The 25,926-nt window shown below is 37.3% G+C and overlaps 1 protein-coding gene across 1 annotated transcript; it reads right to left on the bottom strand.

Annotated features, from left to right (window-relative positions):
• Window positions 1-12,821: 12,821 nt before the first annotated feature.
• Window positions 12,822-21,025, bottom strand: LOC139708214 (ultra-long-chain fatty acid omega-hydroxylase-like). Its single transcript, XM_071620187.1, has 7 exons — window positions 20,708-21,025; window positions 18,695-18,835; window positions 17,579-17,772; window positions 16,343-16,487; window positions 15,101-15,193; window positions 14,219-14,370; window positions 12,822-13,260 (listed from the first exon to the last, which is right to left on the bottom strand). Exons 1-7 carry the CDS (start codon window positions 21,023-21,025, stop codon window positions 12,822-12,824), a joined length of 1,482 nt encoding a protein of 493 aa, XP_071476288.1.
• Window positions 21,026-25,926: the final 4,901 nt, after the last annotated feature.

Below are 25,926 nucleotides of genomic sequence, written 5' to 3'. Positions count from 1 at the left end.
GTGGGCCAGAATGAGCTCAAAGTGCGCCAAAATTATATTCCGTGGTTTCTTTTTACCCAAATTTGGTGTCTAAGGGTAATTGGGGGCGTAGAATTGATTGAACATAATTTCAAACTCATATGACGTCACTGTGATGCTGTTTTTTCATTGGCTACCAAAAATCTGTCTGTAAATGACGAATAAAGCAATGCAAATCTTAGGCTGTTATTTTTTTTCTTTAAAGATTAAATCATCTTTTCACATTCACTGACACTGCTTATATACTACCATTGAATTACGATGCTTACATGTCACAGAAAGTGTATAAACATTCGGGTTTCGTTAAAAGAATCAAATTCATGCTGAAAGTTCCATATTACACACGTACTGCAAAATGATACTGGTGTCCGTGTATTAATAAAACTAGTTAGAATATAAGTTTATGATGTACGCTGTACGTTTGGGTGAATTTATTCACTTTATTCTAGCAGGACATAAATGTGCGATATAAAATCAATCTCCGATATAGTTTTTATCTCTCTACTTCATATATAACCTTATGCCATATCAATTCATACAAGCGCAAAAACCATTTTGTCTAACTTTAATTGAAAGATAACAAATTGTGAAGTCAGTAATCAGGAAAATGAAAGGTTATGACTTAGCAGCTAAGAATGAGTCTGCCATGTATGCTAGGGTTGCTGTATGAAAGTTTACTAGGAAAAGCTAAAATAAAAATATATATTTTTTTAATGACAAATTTATCGGAATCACTATCATATGAAATTATAAATTCATCCACGTTCCACAATGATTTTTTTCTTTCTCATCAGTCGTCAGAAGCAAAGTGTTTTTGCTTCCGACATCCCACAAAGTGTATGGAATCACAGTCTGATGAATCCGACTTGTATTGGTCGCCTATCAGGTCAATGTCAGACATGCCAGGCATGATCCGATGAGGCAAGATCGTCTGATGAGGATCACGCGAGCAATGTCTGACATTGACCTGCAATCGGATTCACAAACTGCGATACACTTTGCTGAGCGGCCGGAAACCAACAGACTTTGCTTCCAACGAGTATACGATGATAATAAAATCTCTGTGTTTTGGTGTATAACGTTCTATCTGCATATGTCAAGAGTAGGATCGAAGTATTTAGGTGTCCATACAATATGTATCGCAGTGGGAATAGCTATGTTTACAGTAGTGGCTATGACAATTATGGACAATAATACATGTATATCTATACGGCCTTGGCTATGTGCAATTATGTACTCTTTTATCTTCGGAGGAGGTCTTTTAGATGCCGGACTAGCCCTAAACATGTATTTTATAACTCTGTTTGCCTCTTATTCAGTGTTATTCATATTTCTGTGCCTTTAACGTGCGAGAAAAAAAAAACAAATAAAAAAAAATGCCGCCCTCATGCGACCCCGTATGATATAACAGCATTTCTAAGCGGCTGTAAGGTCCAAAATAGACGTACTGTGTCGCGGAAAATCGGCTCTAACACAAAAAGTGGCAAAAGGTGGCAGCCAAATCTGGTATCAGCTTAAAGCTGAGACATCAGGGAATGTGGTGGTAATAGAATTTAGTTGGAAATCCGTGGCAATCTAAACTTTTCATTAGGGTTTATTAAAAAGACAAATAATTAGCCTCTTTTCCAGGATATTTAGCGTAAAATATTCATGAACATTAAGTTTCTTTGCATTTTTACGGCATTCATAACGTCAAATGAACTCTGAGAAATATGTGGGAGAAATTACAGGTTGATATCTCAAAAACTACATGTTGAAATTACTTATTTATTAAAGAGGTTACAATTTGCTTTGAAACTCTTAAAATATTGTATTTTGCTACTTCAGGTAGGAAATATACCCCTTTAATGTACATACCTGATTTAAATATTTTAATGATACATTCTTCAATGTATTGCCTCTCAAGAGCGCATGTCAAAAGTCAAAAAATCCCAAGTGCCCAAAGTGACTTTTGGCGCACTTTGGTATCTCTCTGGCCCACTGTGCGACGGTGCCTCTTCCAAGCAGCGCCATCCAGGATGCCCAGTCCCTCGGTCCACTCCGTGAATGTCTTGTATTCGTCACCCTCGTTAGGGAAACAAATACTGATTCAGGTTACATTATTGTTTAAAAAACACACAATCAGTCCATAAAGTAAACAAATGTTCTCTTATAGTAACCAGGGACGTTTTAGACTCTTCTAAACAGACTAGGATGGACTATGTAAAATAATTCTCTTGTCATTTTAATCGACATGTTAAAGGCATTATTAACCATTTGTAGATGAAACAAAAACCCAGCTTCATAGTGCTTCAAAATAGTTCTAAAAAGTGAGTTACAGATAGAAACAACCAATGTAAATATGTTAATCAGGATATAATCGATGTTAGTTATTGTTGAATGTACAAAATGTGAACAATTTATTATAGTTACAGTATTTATCTTATACACTATTTTGTCATCCTAGTGAGAATACTTAAAAAGTTTAGTGAGAATATGGGCATGCGATTTGAATACGATGAAAACGTGAAAACAAAACTCCTTTGGTCTCCCACACGTATGAATGTAATTATGTCACAGATATATAGTGCAACGAAAATCGTTGAAATTGTAGAAACTGGCTATGATTAGTATCATATTTGTGTATATTATTTTTGTTGAATTGCTCAAAATGTAAATGATGCCATACAGAGAATAAATCAAATCAAATCAAATCAAATCAAACCCGTCCCTCGATCTGCCATGAATACACTTGAAACAGCAGCAACCAATCTACTTACTCTCTACTTTTTCGGGCTTTGTCTCCCCTCCCCCCTCCCCCTTGACCCTGGGTGCTGCTAATCGCAATAGAAAAGGGTTTCCATTCGCACATATAATTACCTATTATATCACTCTACTAATGATATACCTACCAAGTTCGAAGAAAATTTGAGCAAGCATTTTCAAGGAGAAGATGAAAATGTTAGATTTGAGCCCGCCAATTAGGCCTGTTATAGATGGACCCACTCCCAGGAACCAAGGGGCAACCCCATGAACAACCTTGCCACCATGAACAACCTTGAAAGTATAGTTATCAATGTACTTACACATCACGTTAGCTCTAAGACCTACTTCTGGTTCCAGAGAAGTGGATTTTTAAAGATTCCTTAAAAGGGCATTGTACCGGTTTTTTATTTTTTCATATATGTTGTTCTTTTAATTCTAAAAGACCCAGCGGTGCAAACAGAATCAAAATTTCATAACGATTTAGTCCGTAATTTCATGTTGAAAATGGAAATATTTGGGCGAGAATTATGCTAATGAGCTGACAAGCCCGGATGTCGTGATGTCACAGGTGCCAAATGTTTCACTGATTACAAGCCCTCGCATACGCGTGCGTTAAATCGTGCCGAGTAGCAGACGACGCTTAGGCCCAATTTAGCTAGCAGGCGGCACTTGTGTACTGTCCTATCCATGCAGCTGTCTCAAATTTCGCTGAACCAAATCGCACCAAAATTACAGGATATACTTCTAAGCATATTTCAAAATACCGTATTTTATTTGAACGAAATCGGTAATCGAGAAGTATCAATATTGACGCCGAATTTCAAGTTGTCACTAAAAAAAACCTCACTCTTCGCGAGAGATCTTGGTAAACGCGATATGCACAATCTAGAACTGAAGTTAGCCGACTAGTGCTGTGCGAACGGGGAATTTACGCGGGAACTAAATTAAAAAATGTCACGATTTTAGCGATTTGTGTGATTTACGAACTTTATTTTTCATTCAACTTAGCTCAAATAATTTATAAATTGATTTTTTGCTCCCGATTACTTGAAAGATTTGTCTCATGATATTAGATGGCTAACTTCAGTCTGTGCGTGCGCAGGCAAGTAGGGCTACTACGCCGCGATCACTCTTGTTTAGTCGTACAGAGCAGATTGTTTTTAGCGACGACAGGAAAGTCGACAACTTCACTTACGCTTCTCAACTTGCGATTTGGTTCCAATTAGCGTGAGCAAGTGGACATGAGTCATAAAATACTTCTTGTGATTTTGGTGCAATTTGGTTGGGTGAATTTGGAGATATCTACATGGATACGGAAGTACTCTAGCACTATGCCTACACCAGCGCTTGGATCGCGAAGCGGTGGCACTGTTTGTATCTACGTGGTCGGGCCACTCTTCCGAGGTATGGGTCCTACTAAAACTAGATCTAGGTTAGTCCTTGGTGTTAATACGACCACCATGAGATTTATCTCGACCACAAGAACATTGAAAATCCATAAAGCAGATACCTTACCTGCAAAATTCAGCAAAGAAACAACAGGGCCTGCAGCACAAGGGCCTCTAGCGGCAACGCTAGACCTTGGGAGTCTGGACTTTCGTCTGGACTTTCTTCAAGTTCTGGCAGCAGGGGTATGTATTGCATACTAAACGTTTACGCTGTGCCTATTATTAGCGCTGTGCACGTACAGCTGTACACGGAGCGGCGAGTAGAATCTTCTCGGTCCTTGACTGCTCACTAGTCCTAGTCCTAGTTCTAGTCTAGAGTAATTATGTACTGAGTGCCGTTTTCTTCTAACTAGGCGTAAACCGTGATTGCCGTTGACTATTTTTTGGATTTAGATTTAAAGAATCACTCGGTCCTCATCTTCGTTAGATAGTTTGAGCTGTGATGTTGAACCGTTATCGCTCATCATCAATGCATAGTTAGTGCAACGTTACTTACACACAGTTTTCTATGGGCAGCACGTTCGGATAATGATGCCAATTTCATTTTGCATATTTGGAATATTTCCCACAAATTTGATCTAAATAAAAAGCTTTTGAAGAGATTCCTTTTAAAAATTAATAAATATTGGTTAACATGTTTATTTCAGCTCCATATTGCAATCTTACTAAATAGCAGTTTTTGCAGTACTTCGTGTGAGATTTCATCAGTAAATTGACATGTGTAGAACTTTTAATTCTAGTTCGTTTTGCTAAAGTCGGAGGTTGGCACCTGTGACGTATGCCAAATTGTGTGGATCGTTCCTTGGCTTACTCGTTTTCATTTTTTTCAAAAAATCATTACAGGCTTATCCTGGGTTTTAGAATCCTCTCTTTCCAGTTGTAGGCATCAAAAAATGTAGATTAGAATTATCAGACAAGTAGAAAATGTCAGTACAGGTTTCTTTTAAATGGGGAGTAGTGAAAATCCGTCTTAGGGTTTACAAGAAGAAGATGAAAATGTAAAAGATCGAAGCACGACGAACAACGCACATCACACGGCCACGGTCGGACGATGAATGATCGCAATAGCTCACTTGAGCCTTTGGCTCAGGTGAGCTAAAAACCTGTTGAGGCTTCGAGAATAAGACTATACTTTACGACTATCAATCGTGAGGTACCTGGATCTAGTCCCCTGGCTCCCCTAGCCTTTAAACAAGGCGACTTGCTCTGCGTGCCCCCGTATAGCGCGTTTACCCCACAAACCTGTTGGCCGGCGAGTGGGCTCGCTCCACTCGCCGGCCAACAGGTTTGTGGGGTAAACGCGCTATACGGGGGCACGCAGAGCAAGTCGCCTTGTTTAAAGGCTATGGCTCCCCTGGTTTGTGCCTCTCGACGAGGCACTTTAAAGGGCAAGTTCACCTTCATAAACATAAGGATTGAGAGAATGCAGCAATATTAGTAGAACACATCAGTGAAAGTTTGAGGAAAATTGGACAATCGACGGAAAAGTTATGAATTTTTAAAAATTTTGTGTTGGAACCGCTGGATGAGGAGACTACTACAGCTTGTGAGTCATATGCGTACAACAGTATAAAGAAAATGTAAAGAAAATTCAACATATTTTCACTTTTTTTCGCATAATAAAAGAGCACTTGACTTGCCTCTTTCTAAAGGCAGGGGGAATAATATTACCCATAACATTTGTCGGTAACGAGTCGGGGGAATGTGTACTTTTTTCAAAAGATGAAATTTTGTGAAATTCTCTTTATATTTTCCTTACATTGTTGTACGCATGTGACATCTAAAGTTATTCACACACTGCAGTAGTCTTCTCATCCAGCGGTTACTGCACAAAAACTTCAAAAATTCATAACTTTTGAACGGATTGTCCGATTTTCGTCAAACTTTCAATGATGTGTTCTACTAATATTGCTACATTCTCTCAATCCTTATGTTAATGAAGTTGAACTTGTCCTTTAACCTCATTGCCCAGGCTTTTCGATAAAAGTCAAAGTCATTGGTCCCATGTTTGTTCATACGTTTATTAGCAACCTTGGAACCCACAAGAAGTCATGGTTCCATTCAATACGGTGCTTTACGGCACAGTGGAGGATACCATTGCTTGACTGGGATATTTGCCTCTGTCTGATATTCATTATCTTGTAATTCTATCTCATTTTTAATAGAAGGAAAAAAGCACAGACACAGAGAAATATTCTAATGAATAATATGAACCTCAAGTAGGCCTACTTTCTATAATTATTATAAATATTATGCTGAGGAGGACAACATAGAGGTAATGTAAAAAGACACGGACATATTTTTTTTTCTGTTTTACTGATCCGAACCTTAGATTCAGTGGTCCAAAAAATAAAGAAAACCATCAAAAAAGAATTGTGAGCTTATTTCGATGCTTTTTTCCCTAACTGTTAATCTCCCCGCAAAACACACACACGCGCACATTACATATAAATACACACACATACGTGCACTTACAGTCGCAGCATACACAAATAGGGAGCTTTAGATTTTGACGCGCGGACGTTTGAGCCGACGCTTGCGCTGGACGTTCTCCTCTCCCTGCATCGTGTGGAAAAAGTAGCTTTAGATTACGCTGGGACGCAACGTATAAAACAGTGCCGTATATTAAGATTCGTTATTTCGAAGGTTCCTTATTCCGAATTTCATTTTCGGATTAACAAATCTTCGGAATAACGAACCTTCGGAATAACGCCACAAATGTTCGGATTAACGAACCCTTTTTCATTTTCGGATTAACGAACCTCTAGGTATAGGGAATTTGTGTGTTTCGGATTAACGAACCTTCGAAATAACGAACAGCACCCGTAATATGCATATATATATATATATATATATATATATATATGTATGTATGTATATTATTATTATCATCATTAATATCATTATTATTAACTTTATATATATATATATTATCATTATTATTATTATTATTAATATTATTATTACTATCAACTTTATACAAGACATATGTATATATTATATCTGACACGTTGAACTGCAAATGATTAGACATAATCAAACTTATCTGGCTGTCCGATCAGAGCACTTTGGTATGAATAATAGGAACGCAGAGGAAATCAATTCTATATTCCGTGAATGCAGATGTCTTGAGAAAAAACAAAAACAAAAACAGAAAATGGAGACATAGAACTATATTGACAGTTTATTCATCAGCTTAGGAAATGCACACGAAAATGTTCAGGTCCTTTTTATTCAGATTATTATTTTCCTTCAAGCGATGTGAAAAAAACTGCCTCAATAGCAACAACAACTCCTAAAACTGCTGTCAGCACATTTTCGGTCCGATTCAAAATAACTAGGAGTGTTGTCATGATAGTACCATTAGATAAAATGACATACAAAGTTCATTAAAAAGATAAGGTAAAATGGAGCCACCCATAAAGTGACGTCATACTTTGTGTGAAGAATAATCACACGACATAAGCCGCATGCATACCCATGAAAATTAATGAATGGCTTTTGCATCGCGCTGCACAACTCGAGCTTCAGAAAGCATTACAGTAATTCGGGATGTGTGTGAATGGCACAAGAAAAGTGACAACTAATATATAGGGTTTACTTCGAATTTGTCGCAAGTTTCAAAAGAAGGCCTATATCTCAGAAGCCAGAAGAGAAGGGGGAAGGCAGATAGTCTTTAAATGCCAGCCGTTTTCATAATAACGTTTTCAGCCTAAGAACTCCTTGACGAAGAGACTATTCATCTTTTATGAGATGCGTGCACAAGGTCACACAGTTCAGGTTGATTCAACTCCAGAAGATTTTTCATAAGTTTACATCATGTAGCACATAAAATAAACAGCTCCGTGTATAAATTTGTGGAATTCATTGTGGTTGTTGAGCAGAGAAACAATACTTTGAAAAAAAAACTTAAACAAATTACAATGAAAAGGATGATGACATAGGGGGGTAACATATTTCAGAAATATAGTCAGTGTAATTTCATTACAGTACCGCTTGCTCATGAGTTCACCTGTCTTTGCATGCCTTTTTCTTTTGTTCTGCTTCCTTGAGCCCCAAATCATGCATTCTTATGGTGACCCTGCCATGTCATCATCCTTGTTTACTGCAATTTTTTATACAGTTCGAAAATATTCTTATTCTTCATCCCAATTATCATAAATTTCGAAACTCTGTCCCCAGTATAAGTAATTTATAGTTGTTCAAAGGTAAAAATGTTTTCGCCTTTCCCATATACTGTTTGGGTTCAAATTCAAAACCTCTCGTATCTTATCAAAAAGTGTAAAGAAAAAGAAGAATAAAGGAGAGAAATATACATTATATATATGAAAGCTTGCCTACATGAAAGCTTGCTTTCAAGTAGGTCCCATAATACAGCGTGTCCCAGAAAAAACGAAACCGGGTTTCCATGCAACTTTTTACTATCGAAATCATACATTTTCTCTATGAGATATACATCAATGGAAAGATAAACTCTTCTTCTTTCATTTGATGTACAACTTAATGTTCATTGTTCATGCATGACTGAGTTAGAACAATGAAAAGTGGTGTTATCAAATTTTCATTTGCACGCGCAAATGGTGACTTTAAGTGAATTTTCAGACTTATAACGTTACGTTTTCGAAAAACAAAGTTCATAACCCAAATATTCATATTTTCTTCTTTCATATGAGACCTTACGCGTCAAATATGAATAACGCATGCTTGAGAAAAATCTGTATGAAAGCATGCTTCATTTCTACCAATTCTATAACGAATAAGCGAAAAAACAAGCATTGCTCTCCCGTCTTAGCATTAGACAATGGGCTCATCTGCACTATTGAATTCACACAAAACAACCGCAGTGCTACAGTGAATGTTGTTCGGGGGTGGGGGGGGGGGTATTTACAGAGAATGCTATGAGACGGACAGCCCTTTGTTGTCATTTATTTAGAATAAGCTATGTGACATAATTATTTATAATAATTGAAGACTAATATCGCGAGTATTCTCAGGCTGCACGCAGTCCAATGGCTACGGGAAATCAACATTACAACAATGATACACATTTTGATGATTTTATACCTCAAACTTATTAACTGTTACAGTTTTCATTCCTCCCTATTTTTCCCTCACGCGTGGTTAGTCCTTCATCACTGACAGGGCTTTGAAGTTTTTGAAGGGGGTGGCGAAGCAGAAAGAGAGGGTACATCACTTTATTTATCACTGAACTTGCGCTTCTAACATTTCAAAGGTGCAACTGCAGGGCAGAAAGTTGTAGTCTTTTTTTTTTGGGGGGGGGGGGCTAGGAAAGTTTTTTTCGGTCCGTTACTCCCACCCTACCATCCCAAACATTCCGCTGATGAACACCCTTTGCTATGTAGTTAGCTGCATGGTCAGGCAAGCTCATGATCACGTGCTAATTTAGGACCCTATTCACAACCGAATCGTCTGTAACATTCCCTTTTACCCCCTCCCTTCATGTTTGTGGAAATCATTGAAGAATGAAGGCCATTGTTATCTGCCAAGTCGGGCAGGAGTCGGGAAAGCTAACTGCTCTTTTTTTTACTTTCTATCTATAATCTGGGTAAAATGTAAGGATATTTTCAAATTAAGTTTTCTCAAGCAGGCGTTGATCATTTTTTACGCATGGGATATCACATGAAAGTATAAAGAATGGATATCACAGCTATGATTCTATCTTTTGCAAAAGATTGCTGGAAAAGTCTGAAAAATTCATTCAAAGTCGCCATTTGCTCGTGCAAATGAAATTTTAGTAGCACCACTGTCTATTGTTCTAACTCAGTCATGCATGAATTATGAACAACGTGTTGTGCATCAAATGAAAGATGAGAAGTGTATCTTTCAATCCATGTACAACTCATAAAGCAAATATGTGATTATGATCGCAAAAAATTGCAATGAAACTCGGTTTCGTTTTTTTTCTGGGACACGCTGTATTTCTCTTTGTACAACCCAAACCGAGATTTCGACCAATTATCATTACAAGTACTGCATATACCATGTGTGTGCATTGTTTACTGTTTTTGTTTGATTTGTACATTATTGACAAGGTAGAAGAACTTGTGCTATTACTTTTGATGTAATATTGATATATACGAGAAGTATGAAACAAAATTGGATTGAATTGCATATATATATATATATATATATGTGTGTGTGTGTGTGTGTGTGTGTGTGTGTGTATGTGTGTGTGTCTGTGTGTGTAAAGAGAGAAAAAGAGAACGAAAGACAAAGAGAGCGGGAGAGAGAGAAATAATAGAAACCAGAAATTTTAAATCTATTTCATGGGACAAATAGTATATTAATACAATTGACAACATTGCAAGAAATGCAAAACAATCTGGGCACCTGTTTATTATTGATGTCATTCACATAATATAGAAGATATATTTTAACATCAATATTATTTTTGTTGTGATGTTATCACAACTGTTGATATTTTTGTTCTAAACAAAATTTAGTCATCTATCGATGGTTTTTATCAGCTTCCAAATCAAAACACGAACAATTTCTTATGTGCTTCGTGTTAATTGACACCTATACCTTCAGAGCAGAAATATTTTAAACTGCAGGGCTATCAAACTCCGCGCCTTTGTGTCAAAAGAAAATACATACAGATATTAGAAAAGTTATGACGAACAAAACTCGTATGAATGAATAGTGATGTAGATAAGAGTACAAAGAGTAAATGAGGTGTAAATGTAATAAATGTATTGTTTACAACACGATGAAGTCTAAACTGAAGAAAAAATCCCAATCAAGTCACGTGCTATCAATAAGATATTTAAGTGCTAATAAAAGTACAATGATTTCATGTAATTTCATTGATTTGTTTCCATATCCAAATAATGCAAAATAATTACAAAATAGCATAATCCATTTGTGCAATAAAGTGAAGTGTCATAGACTACTGATGCAAATGGAAACAATAATACAAAAGTATTATGTGCATCTACAAACACATAGAAATACATGTGATTTAAATATTTGATCATCATGAATTCACTGTGAGTTTAAATAGCACTCGCTATAGTAAGGAATATGGGGATATGGATATGGAGGGAACTTGCACAAAAAGCAGAGCTTGTACAATTAGCAAGTTCCCTGACTAAAAACGAAAAAGTTAAGTCTTTGCATGCGTGAGTACATGGATGAGTGGGAATATAAGCTTCAGAAGGGATATGAGAAAGATGTAGGGCCTACAAGTAATGGAATGGGACAATGACAGACACACACATCCAAACAAACAAACAAACAAACAAACAACACACAGACCCGGTCATAAAACCCGGCAAACAAACACAAGACAAAAGGGTCATGAGACGAGGAAGTCGACATACAGTCAGAATGTCACAACAGCTTGTCTGATGAAATAAGATTCGCATTTAAGAAATGAGGAAATTCTTTTGAGTTTATAAATATGTTTATGCGATGTGTTCGGTGTTTCATTACTAACTGAATAGAATTCTTTTTAATGATAATAATAGTAGACATTATAGAGCGCCTTTTCCACTGGATGCAAAGCGCTGTGACATGTCATCCCTGGTCGCCATAGGAGATAAATATACAAAATACCAGGCAGCGACATTATAAGTCCAGTGCACATATAGGGACATCATTTAACTTGGATTTGAAGTTTCAATACTAATTTAATTTTTCATTTCAGCAGGAAGTGAGTTCCACAACTTGGGTCCACGGTAGACAAAAGCATTTGAGCAAAGTAAACAAAGTTCGCTTTAAGGGTAAATGGATGAACAATAATTCATTCCATGGTGAATATACTGATAATTGTTATTGTATGTCATATACGATGTCAACTACTAACAAAAACAGAAAGTCTTTACATTTAATAGGATAAACATAAGATGTTAATAATATCTCACGAGCACGTTTAAAGTTCTATGACAGCTTTACGAAAATTTGACCTTGATGTTTTCTTTCTAATTTTGACTGGAAGGTCATTCCAAAATCTTGTACCTTGGTAAGATAAACACACCTTTTTGGGAAACTCGTCTTAAATTTTGTTATATGAAAATTCTCACCTTCTTTTTGCCTTGTTCTATAACCATGTTGAATTAATGAACAATATTGTGGCAGCGCATGTGGTGAATTTTCATTAATTGAATCATACAAAAAAAACCCTACAAATAGATAATCTATGCAATGGATAAACATCAAGCATCTTGAAATCCTTAAATGATAGTCTAAACCTTGTCATGTATTAACTGAATATTATCCCATGCACGTATCGGCATTTTTTAATCAATAATGATGATAGAATTAAAATAAGCTTTCCTTTAGCCTTCAGGTTAACCGCTTATGGTGGGTTTGCTGCGTTCAGTTATCTCTTTCATTTACTGGAGAATATTTACCTCATCCTGTTTATGTCATTTACATGTTTTTATCTGTTCATCTTGTAATATAATTGCCTATGTTTTTTTACCTATGAGATATTTTGATAAAATCTCAATCATTGCTTTAACCTTTCTTGGGGGGGGGGGGATATATAGTTTTAATGTGCATTTGTTAAATGCAGAAATAAACTGAACCACAACAAATCAAACTCTGTCTAGTGCAGACTCTGACGCAATGTGATCAAAGCACAGTTTAACGGTGACTAAACTTGAGAAGGATTTCGTTGTCTGGCTTAGTTACAATTTGGAAGACGGGTCGGGCTCCCTTCACTAGGCTAACACTGAACCTGCGAAAGACTCGTGCTGCCGCGCTCCTCAGTTCGTCCATGGCGAATTGCTGCCCGATGCAGTTGCGAGATCCGGCCGAGAAGGGGACGAAAGCGAAGGGGTCTCGCTTCTCGACGTTGGCCCTCTCAAATCGTTCAGGTCTGAAGTCCATGTGGTCGTCTCCCCACACATCCGGGTTGTGGTGGGCCTGGTAGATGTTCACCACCACGCTGGTTCCCGCGGGAATAGTGAATCCATCCACCTTCAGCGGTTCCCTCAGCACGCGAGATGGCGGGATGTTCATGTACATGCGCAGCGATTCCCTGAGACACTGCGTTGTATAAGTTAGTTTTTTAAGATCTTCGCTAGAAACGAAAAGAGAGAGAAAAAAAAAAAACCGGGATTCCCATCAATGACAGTATCTTACCAATTATCTCATTCACTCTCTCATACTAAGTCGTGCTGATATGTAAAGATCGTTCATATGACTTAAATTCAGAATGCGTCTTTCTTTGCTATTATTGTATTTTGAGAAATATTCAAGTGCTATACTCCTCTCCTCACAGCATCCTTTTAGTTTATCTAATAACACAACCCAAGTCAAGTACACGCCAATTTCAATTCGTTCATTTAATCACTGATTTTAGGAATACATTATTCCTCAAACATACATACACGTAATTATATTACACACACACACACACACACACACACACACACACACACAGGCTTATATTATGTAATACACGTAAACTTGGAAAAAGTGCAGTTTGTCATTGTTGTCTTTAAAGATCATGTGCTCAGTCATGCATGACATTTGTCAAAATAAGAAAGTATCAATGGAAAGAACAAGTCTTCTTCCATAGTTCACAATCATTAAATAGTAGCACTCCAACGTTTGATTACCTTTTTTCTTTTTCTTTTTTTTTGGGGGGGGGATACGCACAGTATGTGTATCTGTGTGTGTGTGTGAGTGTGTGCGTGTGTGAATATGTGTGTTTATTCACATCTTTTTTCTTGGTAATTTTGCTGTACCTAAGGCACATCGATTCATATCATTGAATTTTGTTTAGAATGAAAAATGACTTGTGTGTGTGTCAGTTATTGCCTTGTTTTCTTTTACTTCCTAGTGCAGATATGGTATACAGTATACTGAAGGGACTGTCCTTGTCACGATTTACAGTATCAACAAACTAAAGTGATGTCTTTTATTGAATGAAAGTGAAAGAATAGTATTGGAAAAATCTTTAGGAACGTCTTTGTTGCCAACTCAGTCAATCAGGCAACACAATCTCTATATGAACCGGTCGAACATAGTATTACTATCGAACGGTGTCGTCATCTCGTCCTGCGAACAATGTGTCCACCTCCTCTTGAACTCGGGCCTGTTCCTCGGTATGCTGGGCCATGGTGTACAGAAACCACGTGAGGGCACTTCCGGTGGTATCCGTGCCGCCAAAAATGAATGTGCTTACCTGTAATGTAGAGAAGACAATTTCTATTAAATCATAAATGACGAATCTTGTACAATGTTTTCAATGTACATTGTAAAATAAGGAACTAACGCAGAATCGCGATTAACACCGACCATTAAGATTCATGGCGCAGCGGGAATGGTATCTATCATAAAGGATCATATCTTTTAGATTCATGAAATTCTTCCGTCGAGATGTTTTCATTGCAACTGATTGACAAATTGCCTTACATCGACGTAAATAAGCACTGAATTGATTAGTGTTTTAGTAGTAGTCATGACAAAAATCATGGGCGTGCATACTCGAGCAGGAGTCGAACCTACGACCTCCTGATCACCGGACAGGCGTCATCTCCACTAGACAACCGAGCTTTCGCCCGACAGCAAGTGTTGGTTCTGATCCTTATAGCATGCAGCGGGTACTGCGTAATTATTCAAATTCATGAAATTCTTCCGTCGAGATGTTTTCAATTCATTTAATGAATCATATTTCATATCATATTTCTTCATCTATATCATGAAATAAACATTATTTATACCGAGAATATCTTTACAAAATAGCATTTCTAATATTTCTAAGAAAAACTGATCTGTCACCAGAGCCTGATTTAGGCTCAATGGGTTTGAAAGTGTGTATTTGTACATCTCTGAATACAGGTTTAATCTGAATATCGGGTAATTTGAAAAGCTATTGAAAAACAAAGAACACAACAAAGTTAGCTGGAAAGTACCTCATCACGTATTTCCTTCTCACTTAGTCCGTTGCCATTCGAATCTTTTGCTAGCAGTAATGTATCCAGAAAATCCATCGTTCTCTTCTCCGGCTTCATAAAAAGAGAACAAAAATGAATACAGTAGAAAATACTAACTTTTATGGCCAACACTTTATTTGCTTGTAACTAGAAACGGCAAACTGAAATGGACACTGTAAACATTCAAGGAGAGTAATCATAAATATGCGGAGGGGGGGGGGGTATTCTGTTTCAATATATGATGGGATCAGCACCGCTGTGTGCTTGTAAGGTGTCTGTATTAAAACCGTTTATGCATTTCTCGTAAAACTCGTCTTTATTCACTGTGTTTGTTCCCGTGTTTGTCAATCCAATGTGGACTCTGATTGAACTTTGAGCAAATATAAAATACACAAATTGAAGGGTCCGCAAGCGGTGGTGGGGGACAGCCCATAATGCCCCCTCCCTCTCCCCCCCCCCCACACACACACACATTTTGCAATTGGAACAAAGTTGAAATAAGAAAAAAAATCATAAGAAATCCTATGAACTCTCAAGGGATATTTCCAGAGCCTCTTTCAGTCTAGGCGGGGGGGGGGGGGGGGGGGGTGGGGTCATCCCATGAGCTCGATACCCACGAGTCATACAGTCAAAAAAAGGGGGCAGCCCACGAGCTCCATACACTAAGCAAAAATGACCCACCAGCTCGACACGAACCAAATAAGGTCCATGCATGTTCTCGCCACTAGGCGAATAGTGCCCACGAGCTCGACACTGTTAATAGGCAAATAAAGTCCAGAAGCTCGACACTAGGCAACAAAAAAGGCCCATGATACTGCCCCGTGATAATGTCGCTCTTGTTGGCCTTTTTAGCCTAGTGTCAAGCTCATGGGTCTTGTTTGCCTATAGTGTCGAACTCATGGGCCTTACCTAGTTTAATTAATTTACCTAGTGTCGAGCTGAGCTAGTTGCCCGTGAAGGTCTTGGGCCTATCTTGTTCGATGTCGAGCTCATGGACGATGCTCACTTACAGTGTCTAGCTCGTGTCCTGTTTGACCCATCGGCTGTATAACTCGTGAGCTCAGCACTCGAAGAGGGTGGGGCGGGTGTTAACATTGACTCTTGACCCTCCCCCCCCCCCCCCCTTAGTAGCACCTGTATTGGCTGTGCAAAAATTTACACACAAGTGCTGAATGGTATTGATCGAATTAGTACATTCTCTTAGTACATCTCTCTAATTACCTCTTTTTCCGTGACATATTTACGTCGCCGGTCAGTGACGATCTTATCGTGTATGACATGCATGTACGAATAACTCTCTTTCCATTCACGGTACTTGGAGGACAGCCGAAAGATAAAGTCGTAGAACATGAAAGGATGGAACATTCTGTTGAAGAAGACCAATAATAATAAATGAAAATAAAAAAAATTGGGGAAAGTCTTGACCGAAAGGTCGGTCTGTATCTTGCGGCGTTTGGGATTTATATTCCGCGGAGACTACGTCTGCATGGCTTCACGGAATCCCCTCGTTATACAGATCGAAGGCTGTCTCCATAACGTATCCGGGCTAGTACCCCAGAGGGCAATTACCCCCGGCCAAATATTGGTTAGTGGTAAGCTTTTAATAGAGCGAAGATTAGGGTTAGGACTAGGTTCAGGATTAGGATTAGGATTAGGGCCAGAGGAAGGGTCCGTGGGTAACTACTCATCAGGAGGTAAAATTGCCCTAGACCCCTACTGCAGGGGTGGTCTGCCCGCGGTCGCGCGAGGACCAAACGCTACCATATCCCTAATTTCATACAGCTTTTTTTCTGTTCTTCTTTTTTACCTCCAAACAAGTTTGACATTATGTATAGCATTATTCTAACTTTGTGCAATTGTGCAATGGAAAAACTAACAGTAACGAAGTTAGATTGCAAAAATTTGTATCCATATCGCAACGTCGCCGTTTGCTATAGTTGTAAGTCGCCATTTTAAATGTACGTATACAATAGACGTGCTCTGATTGGCAGAGGAACCATTCCCGTTGCACGTATATTGCATGTGATTGGCTTGCAGATTCATAACTATGTTGAAGAACTGCTATGACCGTATCGACGGTGGTAGTTGTGTCTTTTTCTAAGAAAAATCCACCAACACCTTGCATATTACAACCAGCTGGTGTGCGCATTGTATTCATGAGATGTTAATTTTACTACGTATATACTTAAAAATTTACTGATCTAGGACTGTGAATTAGACGCAATTACAGTACCTCACCATTTTCTCCGTATTAGTGACAATGGTTAAGAGTCCCCCTAAAGCGACCTATAAGCATGATAGGACTGACATTTGTTATTGTATACGGAGGAGAGCCGTAGACGTAAAAAGTAAATGAATATAATTTATATAATGTATATTGCGATATGCATACTAATAATAGCAAATATCAGCGTGCTGATAATGAGATTATCTTATTGTTTAATGATGTCGAATCACCTGTATGCGCAGATATTCGTCAGTTTCTCCAAGACCTCTACTTCACGTGACTCCGTTTCCTGGCAATGTGATTGGTGGGAGAATGCGCAGCGGAGTATGACGTCAAGTGAAAGTTGTGACATGGTTTCATGTGTTTTGACCGGTTTTCCTTCGTCTACAGCGACGTGAAGTTTGTCAATCAGGACGTCCAATGCCTAGATTAAAGAAACAATTTAGGCAGAGACAGCTGTGACAAGGAACCTCTTTATTTATCGAAAAAGAGTAGATAAACTAAAACTCAGTCATAAAAACATACAATCAAACAAGACAACCAGTTAACCAAATATCACAGAGACACACTGAAAAAATTCTAAGGATCAATATAAGGTAAAAAGTATGCTAAATTTAAAGTTTTTGAAAGAATGAAAAAGGTAAGTTTCAGAGGAACCACATGCAGAGCAATTATAAGTATAATCACACTATTGATATCTAAGTGGTAGTTACTTTAAGAATGGCAAATAAAATATGACCCTACCATGCAGTTGGTATAGTAGAGTATAAACACGCGAAATTGTTAAGTAGGTTCATTCAATCACAAAACATTTTGATGAGTGAATTTTCTGCATTCTTAAAGCAGACATTTTCATCATGTTACTCTTAGATGTGCTTTACTGTAAGTTTCACCATGAATGCAGTCATAATTTGGCGGGAAATAACATTTTAATCGCTTTAAAAGAGGTTTGAAGGTAGGTGATAACTTTTTGGCCTTAAGATTTCCTATGATCAGATTTTTTTCGCACTGATTTAATACAATTACGCATTTTCTATTTTCACGTAAAATTAAGAATAACAAATTAACTGTAACAAGTTAACTACAATATCAATTTCATCTTCCATGAAGCGTTTGAAACCAACAGAGCAAATATATTACATAATATCACATATCATAGCTCTAGAAATTAAGTGCATATAGAATTTCAAGCAAAGAAATGACTGTCTCTGCAATTCTAGGTTTTAATGCAATTTTTTCACACATTGTAGTACAATTTTTTTGCATGGAGCAACATGTTTATCATGACAATAAACTTCACAGAAAAAAAGAAGGAATGGTTGAGCAGCTTGCTGGAGGCCACTCACCTCATTCATAACCACTAGGTATTGTTTCAAGACCTGAAAATGAAATGATGGCGTGATGAGAGAGCGATGGCGCTTCCAAACATCGCCCTCTATTATAGCCAGTCCCACGAACCAATCCTTGAAAACCTGATATAATTCAGACTGATTCAGAGAAAGAAATAATATAACCATAATAGAAACGACGGTGATCATGAAAATAACAATTATCACAGTGACTACAAGAACAGTGATAATTAGAATTACTCACTAAACTGTCCCCTTAAAGCCTATAATCTCCAGAATGATAAGTCGATAAAGTACGAAACGTAAAACGACAAAAGAGTAATTCACACAGTGGATTGTCAGGATTACTTCACAGTCTGGTCTAGCATTAAACCATATGTATATATATGAATATATATATATATATATATATGAGAGGGTGTGGGGGATTTTACGTCATAAGACAAAATCATTTTATTGTATTTTCTCTCTGTTACAATATTCTCTCGGTTGTCATTAAATAAAGTAGGAACTCTCCCGCCATCACAACTTGCAGAAAGGGTGATAGACCATGAGTCAACTGGAGCTCCTAATGTGATGGGGTGCAACACTTTCTTTTCTTCTATTAAATTAATCGTCTGAACAGAAAATCGTGAAAGCGAGTCTGCAGTATTCTTTTTTAGTTCAAACGAAGTTGTGCGATCAAGGAATTGTAAAAATACTCACATTATTGTTCGTAGTTAATGACCTAACTGCCCGAATAAGATAAAAAATTACTTCTTTTGAAATAAGTTTAAAAGACATGTTACATGTAGTAAATGTCTTATGAATTTGATGAATATATATATAATATATAATATATAATATATATAAATTATATATATAAACACTAAAAAATAAAGGTTCAAATTTGCACCCTATTTGTCCCTATAGCAGCACCCTGGGATGCACATTTGCATCTTTTATTATGCAAGTAGAAAATTAAATCTCTAAATATTTATATTCCTACCTACAAACATGCAGACATATCCATCAGAGCGTAAGTTTGATCTTACGAGTAAAACCTTGATAATCGTGGTCCAAATTTTCAATTCACAGTGTATTGATGTTTATGGTGCATGTTTGCACCCTTGACTAGCACAAAACTGAGGGTGCAAATTCGCACCCGTGCAGGTTCAAAATTCAGCGTATTGCACCTCTACGGGTGAAAATTGCTTATTGGGGTGCAAAGTTGCACCCTATAGGGTGGATGTATAACGACAATTCTGGGGTTCAAATTTGAACCCGCATTTCTTAGTGTGTGTGTGTGTATCATACTATACATAAAACACCAAAAGCTTCTCTTTCCATGTTCGTATAGCCCCCTCCCCAGCACATCCTTCTTTTGCATTAAAGTAAATACAGATCATGGATCTCATCTTCCAGGGTCATGACGCTTTGTACCATATGTCTTAAGCCCTGAGCCACCCAATGAAACTTTAAGAAAACACCACATATACAATGTAGAAAAATCTATCCTGCTCATTGATTTTGATAAGTCTGTGTTATGCTGAATCACGATGTCAAAATTTACTTTCATCGTTATCTTCAATATGTATTTTCTTTGTTAACATTTCCTCATGATAAAGGTACAGAAACAAATTAATTAAAAATGAAAACGAATGCTTCTATGTGTTCCCATTATCTGCACTTCAATTCAATTGAGTGGACCATATCTCCACGTGCATATCTCTACAAGCCTGTCCTTTACGTGAGCCTCATGTTCGCACAGCTTGATCAATCGTATGTAGGCCTACTTGCTTATTTCTCTTTTCAATTTGTAGATACATGCTTGCATAAATTGCATTACATCGATTTGTAAATATTGCTTTATTAAAGACTTGAAATTTATTTGACATTGGAACTTAAAGCTGAATTGAGTAAAACTCGATGGGTTTCCTGGTAACCATTAAATCTTTTTTAACCTATTACAGTGCTATCAAATAACTGCATTGTTCTTTTGGTTCAGTTATGAGTTTCATTGGGACACACCTTTCTTCCGATGTTTGTAGCCAGTAAAGGCTTAATGCTATCAGGGTGGTTGAGCATCACCACCGGTTTCCATCCCATCCAAAACACCAGAAGTCTCCGGTACTTGCTCACTGCTTCTTGCTCCCACTTAAAACCCGGCTCCATAAACCCCGGGTCGCGGAAGTTGCCGTAGAGCCAGTGTGGCGGAGGTCCAGGAAGATGTCGTCGGATGTACACGAGACGACGAAGAGTAGCGACCAGTGACAAGAGAAACTGGACAATCTTGAAACCACAGATGGATAAAGCAACAGTCCCTAAAATGGTCGTAATGACCGACATTATGACGTCCACAGCCTTTCCTAAAGCCTTTCCTGAAGTAGTAATAGAATTCACGAGCGCTTGTTCGCAATGCGTATTGTAAGAATGTGTTTGTGTATGTGGGTATGTGCGTATTGTGTACGTGTAGTATCGTAGAATATCATAAAGTGATGTCCGTGTGTGTGTGCTGTGTTGTCACTGCCTTCTGAAGCCACCCCTTAGAAGGTTGACCAGTATGTCATCGAGACACTGGTTAAGTTCATAGTCCAGTTTCTTGTGTGTCCAAGCCCTAGCAGGAAGTGTACATGTTGACGTTATACAAACAGTGAATGGTCATGAGTGTGAGATGGTATACAAAATATTTATGAGGGCATTGGACAGAATATTTCATGAGGTGAAAGATGAAATGACCCATTCAACGTGGCGCAGCCGAGTTAAATGAATGAAATATTGAGTTACTGAATGAAATATTCTGTCCATTGCACGAATGAAAAACATTTATTATTGTACAAATATGAATGTTTTTGAGTGCAATGGACAGAATATTTCATGAGGTGAAAGATAAAAGATCTGCGCCTCGTTGAATGGATCAAGCATTTCATCTTTTACCGAATGAAATATTTTGTCCATTGCACGAATGAAAAACATTTATTATTTGTTTTATATAATGCCTAAAATCGATCCTTGTCATTTGATGTTTTATTAATTTAGAAACGAGAGAGAATCTGGGATCGCGAGAGTGCTCACTGAGCGCCTTACGCTATAGCGCGCTGTCGCATACACACATTGCAAACGCAAGCGCTTTACACGCGTAGTGTGCCAGGCTTTCGGCGAGCGTGCAATGGAGCAAATCGTTTGGATCCAAAATTGCACTGTAAATGGACTACAATTGCACGGATGATGACGTCATCGTGAAATGAGACGAATGATCAATGTCAAACAACCAACCAAAGGACAAGGATCTCTTCAGGCGTTATGTGATATACGTGAACAATGAATGTTTATGAGTGTAATGGACAGGTGTTCATGAGGTGAAAGATGAAATGATCCATTCAACGAGGCGCAGCAGAATTGAATTCATCAAAGATTTCATCTTTCACCGAATGAAATATTTTTTCCGTTACACAAATATATACATGTTTTATTTGTTTTATATAACACCTGAAATAAATCCTTGTCGTTCGATGTTTTATTAATTCACAAACAAGAGATAATCTGAGATCTAGAGAGTGCTCACTGAACGCTTTACGCTAGCGCGCTGTCGTATTCACACACTGCATGCAAACGTAAACGTTTTACGGAGGGTGCCGAAATTGCACGGTAAATGGAGCGACAATTGCACGAATGATGCCGTTATAGTGAAATTGGACGACTGATCGATGTTTATAAATAGCTAATCAAATGGCAAGGATCTATTTACGCGTTATCATACTGAAAGATTTCGCAGGAGGTGAACTTAGGCGCTCTATTCAAGGAGGAGAAGCCGACTTGAATATGTTAACTTTACTTTTGCAAAATAACTATTGTTATTGTTTATTATCATCATAATTGTGAGTTTGTTCGATTATTAGTTTTCCTGTTGGGGGTAGATTTCGTTGTCAAATTGAAGCATTTTCAAAAACCAAGACTTTGTGTCAAAGTAAAATAGGCCTCCATATACCACACTCAGCAAAAAAAAAAAAAAGAAGAGAAAGTAAACACTTTTCAATTTCATCTTTCTTATAGACTTTCTGGCTTAAAATGGTGTTTTATATTCCATGTTAAAGGTAATTTGATTAGCTGTCAACCTAGTAGGTCAATGATTAGGTTAATTTTACGCATGAGTGTCACAGGGGACTTTCCTCTGAATGTGGGGAACGAAAGTCCTCCCTGCGACTGGGATCTTTTCTATAGTCAAAGGTTGACTCTCTCAAAATGCAGCAGATTGTTAGCAGACCATTCATTATTAATCAACTCTTTTGACTTGCGCAACTAAAGTGCCTCGAAATAAGTAGCCAATCACACAGTATTCTTACGATATAACAATCAATGAGATGTATTATACCTGTTCGAAGCTGTGATGGTTTACAATGATAACATAGTACACACTTGAATACAGATATCCAATTCCACTTGGTCTTGAGCTAAGTTGCTCTGCTCGGTGGTTTATTATAGAAGCTCCCGTGCTTGGTTGCTCTAGGCTGTCGACGATGCCCTGCCTGAAGTAGCGGGTCGTCTCCCCTTTCTGGTCGTTGGCTTCCCAACTTCTGGTCCTCTCTGGAACCCCAAACTGTGGCTCTCTCTCTCTCTGGAACCCTAAACACCCTGTTAATTTGGTAACATGATTCCTCCCTTATAATTTGTGGTCTTTGGTTATTCCTGATTCTATTCATGTCTTAAACGAAACACATTTATATTCCATCATATTACCACTGATTAGCCACACATAATTTCCATAATAATGTTTCACAATGCATCATTATCTTTCAATGTTGAGTAGGGGTGATTAATCAGCCCATTAAAATCTAAGCGTTGTTCTAGGTCTCTGTTTCTTTCACAATGCAATTAGAATTCGGTTTGTCATACAAACATCACACATACAATGTCCAGAGTTTGATGTCATATCGGGAATTACATAGAAACTTACAAGGCACAAACAACTTCATTTAAATGATCGTGTACTTACAACAGTTGCTGGTGTTTAAATTCGAATCCTCCTAGATTCTCTTCTGGACGGTCAGGCTGTCCGAGCCGAAATGCAACAATCCCTGAATCACACTGATTCCATATAATACTCTGCTACTATCTTACTTTGCAATCTCGAAGTACCGGTCCTGAATGTTCCGCAAATTATATGGCATCTGAATTTTGTGCCTAAGCGTTGCATATTTATACATTTATTGGACCATAAGTCTCCATGTAAAATCAATTAAATGAAGTGACTTCCTAGAAAGTTTTCATAGAAGTCCTGCCCCCTTTTCTTATTGGTTGGCGTTTTCTGTCTGTCAAAACTTTCCTGAGTATCTCATTTTGCATTGGTCAAGCCTCTGCTTGACGTCATCACTTCCTGTCCACGGAAACCAAAATTCTTTGAAGTGGTCCTGTTTTGACCTAGCTAGAAACTTTTGTTTGTTTGTTTTTGGGGGGTTTTTTAAGCTGCACTTCTATTCTGACCATTACAGTAATATCGCTCTCTTACATGATCTACATGATGAACATTGACAAAATGAGACAAAATAATTATTACGTGACAAATACAAAATATCTCATATCATGACAATGAGTAAACACATTCGTTTTTCTCTTCCAAGGCGCAAAAGTAAAAATTGCAAAATGGACAAGTTGTTATCCAAACGTATTTGCTCTTTCACACAATAATGGCAACAAAAGACAAATTCAACACAATAGAAATGCAAATAAGTTTGCAAAAATCAACCTATCATCTCTTTAATGTCTCTGTAACCCTCCAAAGACAAAGAAAGGCAAAAAAATAACGGAGGAAAATGAAGAATCTTCTGGTAAATCCGCAGTCAAAAGACATAAAAGAAAACATTACGATAACAAAGAAATTTTAAAAATTGAAATCTTATTCCAAATTAAGAAAATTTGAAATAATATTTGGTTCTTGAATTTGTCTCATGTATTCCTAAATTCCTTAATTACAGGTAGAATGGAAAAAAAAATCTGTCGATTTTATCACCTTTAGGGCTTACTTCCTATGTCTTTCAAGTTTGAATTGATAGAAAATGTTTATGTTCCACCGTCAGTTTGTCCACTATGTTTTTGTTTTGATTATATATGTTCCACATTCCACATTTCATACAAGTTTTATATTCCATTGATTTTGAAAAAGAAATGTTTTTAACACAATGGTCAGTTTGAACCAATATTGCACAGATGTATAAGGACGTATAATTAATGTGTAATATGCGGAACCCACTAAAAACAAAGCTTGTAAGATGTGAGCTCCAAAAATATAACATAGGCTTTTAGTACAGTATATCAATGTCAAAAGTGAGGTAAAGTGCAAAAATACAAGATATCGAGAACATTATAAAGTTTACGGAATGTACAGAGTATGATGTTTATGATTGAACTTATGGTATAAATGCTAAGAAAAGTAGCAAGTTGATCAAACTAATGAAGTCATCCGAGCGAGGCATCATTTGAGTATGCAGAAATTTTTCAAATGATTAAGGCAAAATAATTAAACATAGGATTTTAGAAAATTGGCTTTAAGATTTTGATTAAAGGAACTTAAAGAACTTGATTGAAACCCAACCGAATCTAACTCATTCCAGAAAGAAGGGCCTGTCGATGTAATTGTCTTAAGGGCTAAAACTGTACGAACAGGGGAAAAAATGATAGGATTCACTGTGTCTTGTAGGGTAGGTATGGATATCACTGTTTCTAACAAACATTGAAGAAAATATACTAGGAAGATCACCAGTATTTAACGCGTACAGTGTGATCAAAAAACTGTGCACGATTTATAATCCGCAAGGCCTTTTTCTGAATCAAAAATAACGAATTGATTTTAGTCTTTGAGCAATTCCCCCAGGCTAATATTCCGTAATTCAAGTAAGGTAGTAATAAAGTTGTATAAAAAAAAAATGCAATATTGGCTCTGGGAAGAGATATTTCAGTTTGTGAATAACTCCAACATTCTTGCACAATAATTTGCATGAATAATCAACATGTACCTTTCATGAAAGGTTACTGTCAATATAGATACCTAAAAATTTTGTTGAATCTATTTGATTTAACTGTAAACCGTTCACTAAAACTAAACCTGGAAGAGATTTTATTGTTACTGAAAAACATATAATTGGTCTTATTGATGTTAAGCGACAATTTATTTGCCTGAATCCACTCAAACACCAACTTAAGTTCATTATTCAAAGAATCGAGCAAAACATAAGGATCTGAGTGAGAATAAAAGA

Source organism: Diadema antillarum, unplaced genomic scaffold (genome assembly GCF_040938485.1).
Source record: "Diadema antillarum isolate AM-2024a unplaced genomic scaffold, OU_Dant_1.0 seq00001319_RagTag, whole genome shotgun sequence".
Classification (NCBI taxonomy): domain Eukaryota; kingdom Metazoa; phylum Echinodermata; class Echinoidea; order Diadematoida; family Diadematidae; genus Diadema; species Diadema antillarum.
This window is presented reverse-complemented; position numbering and strand designations above follow the sequence as displayed.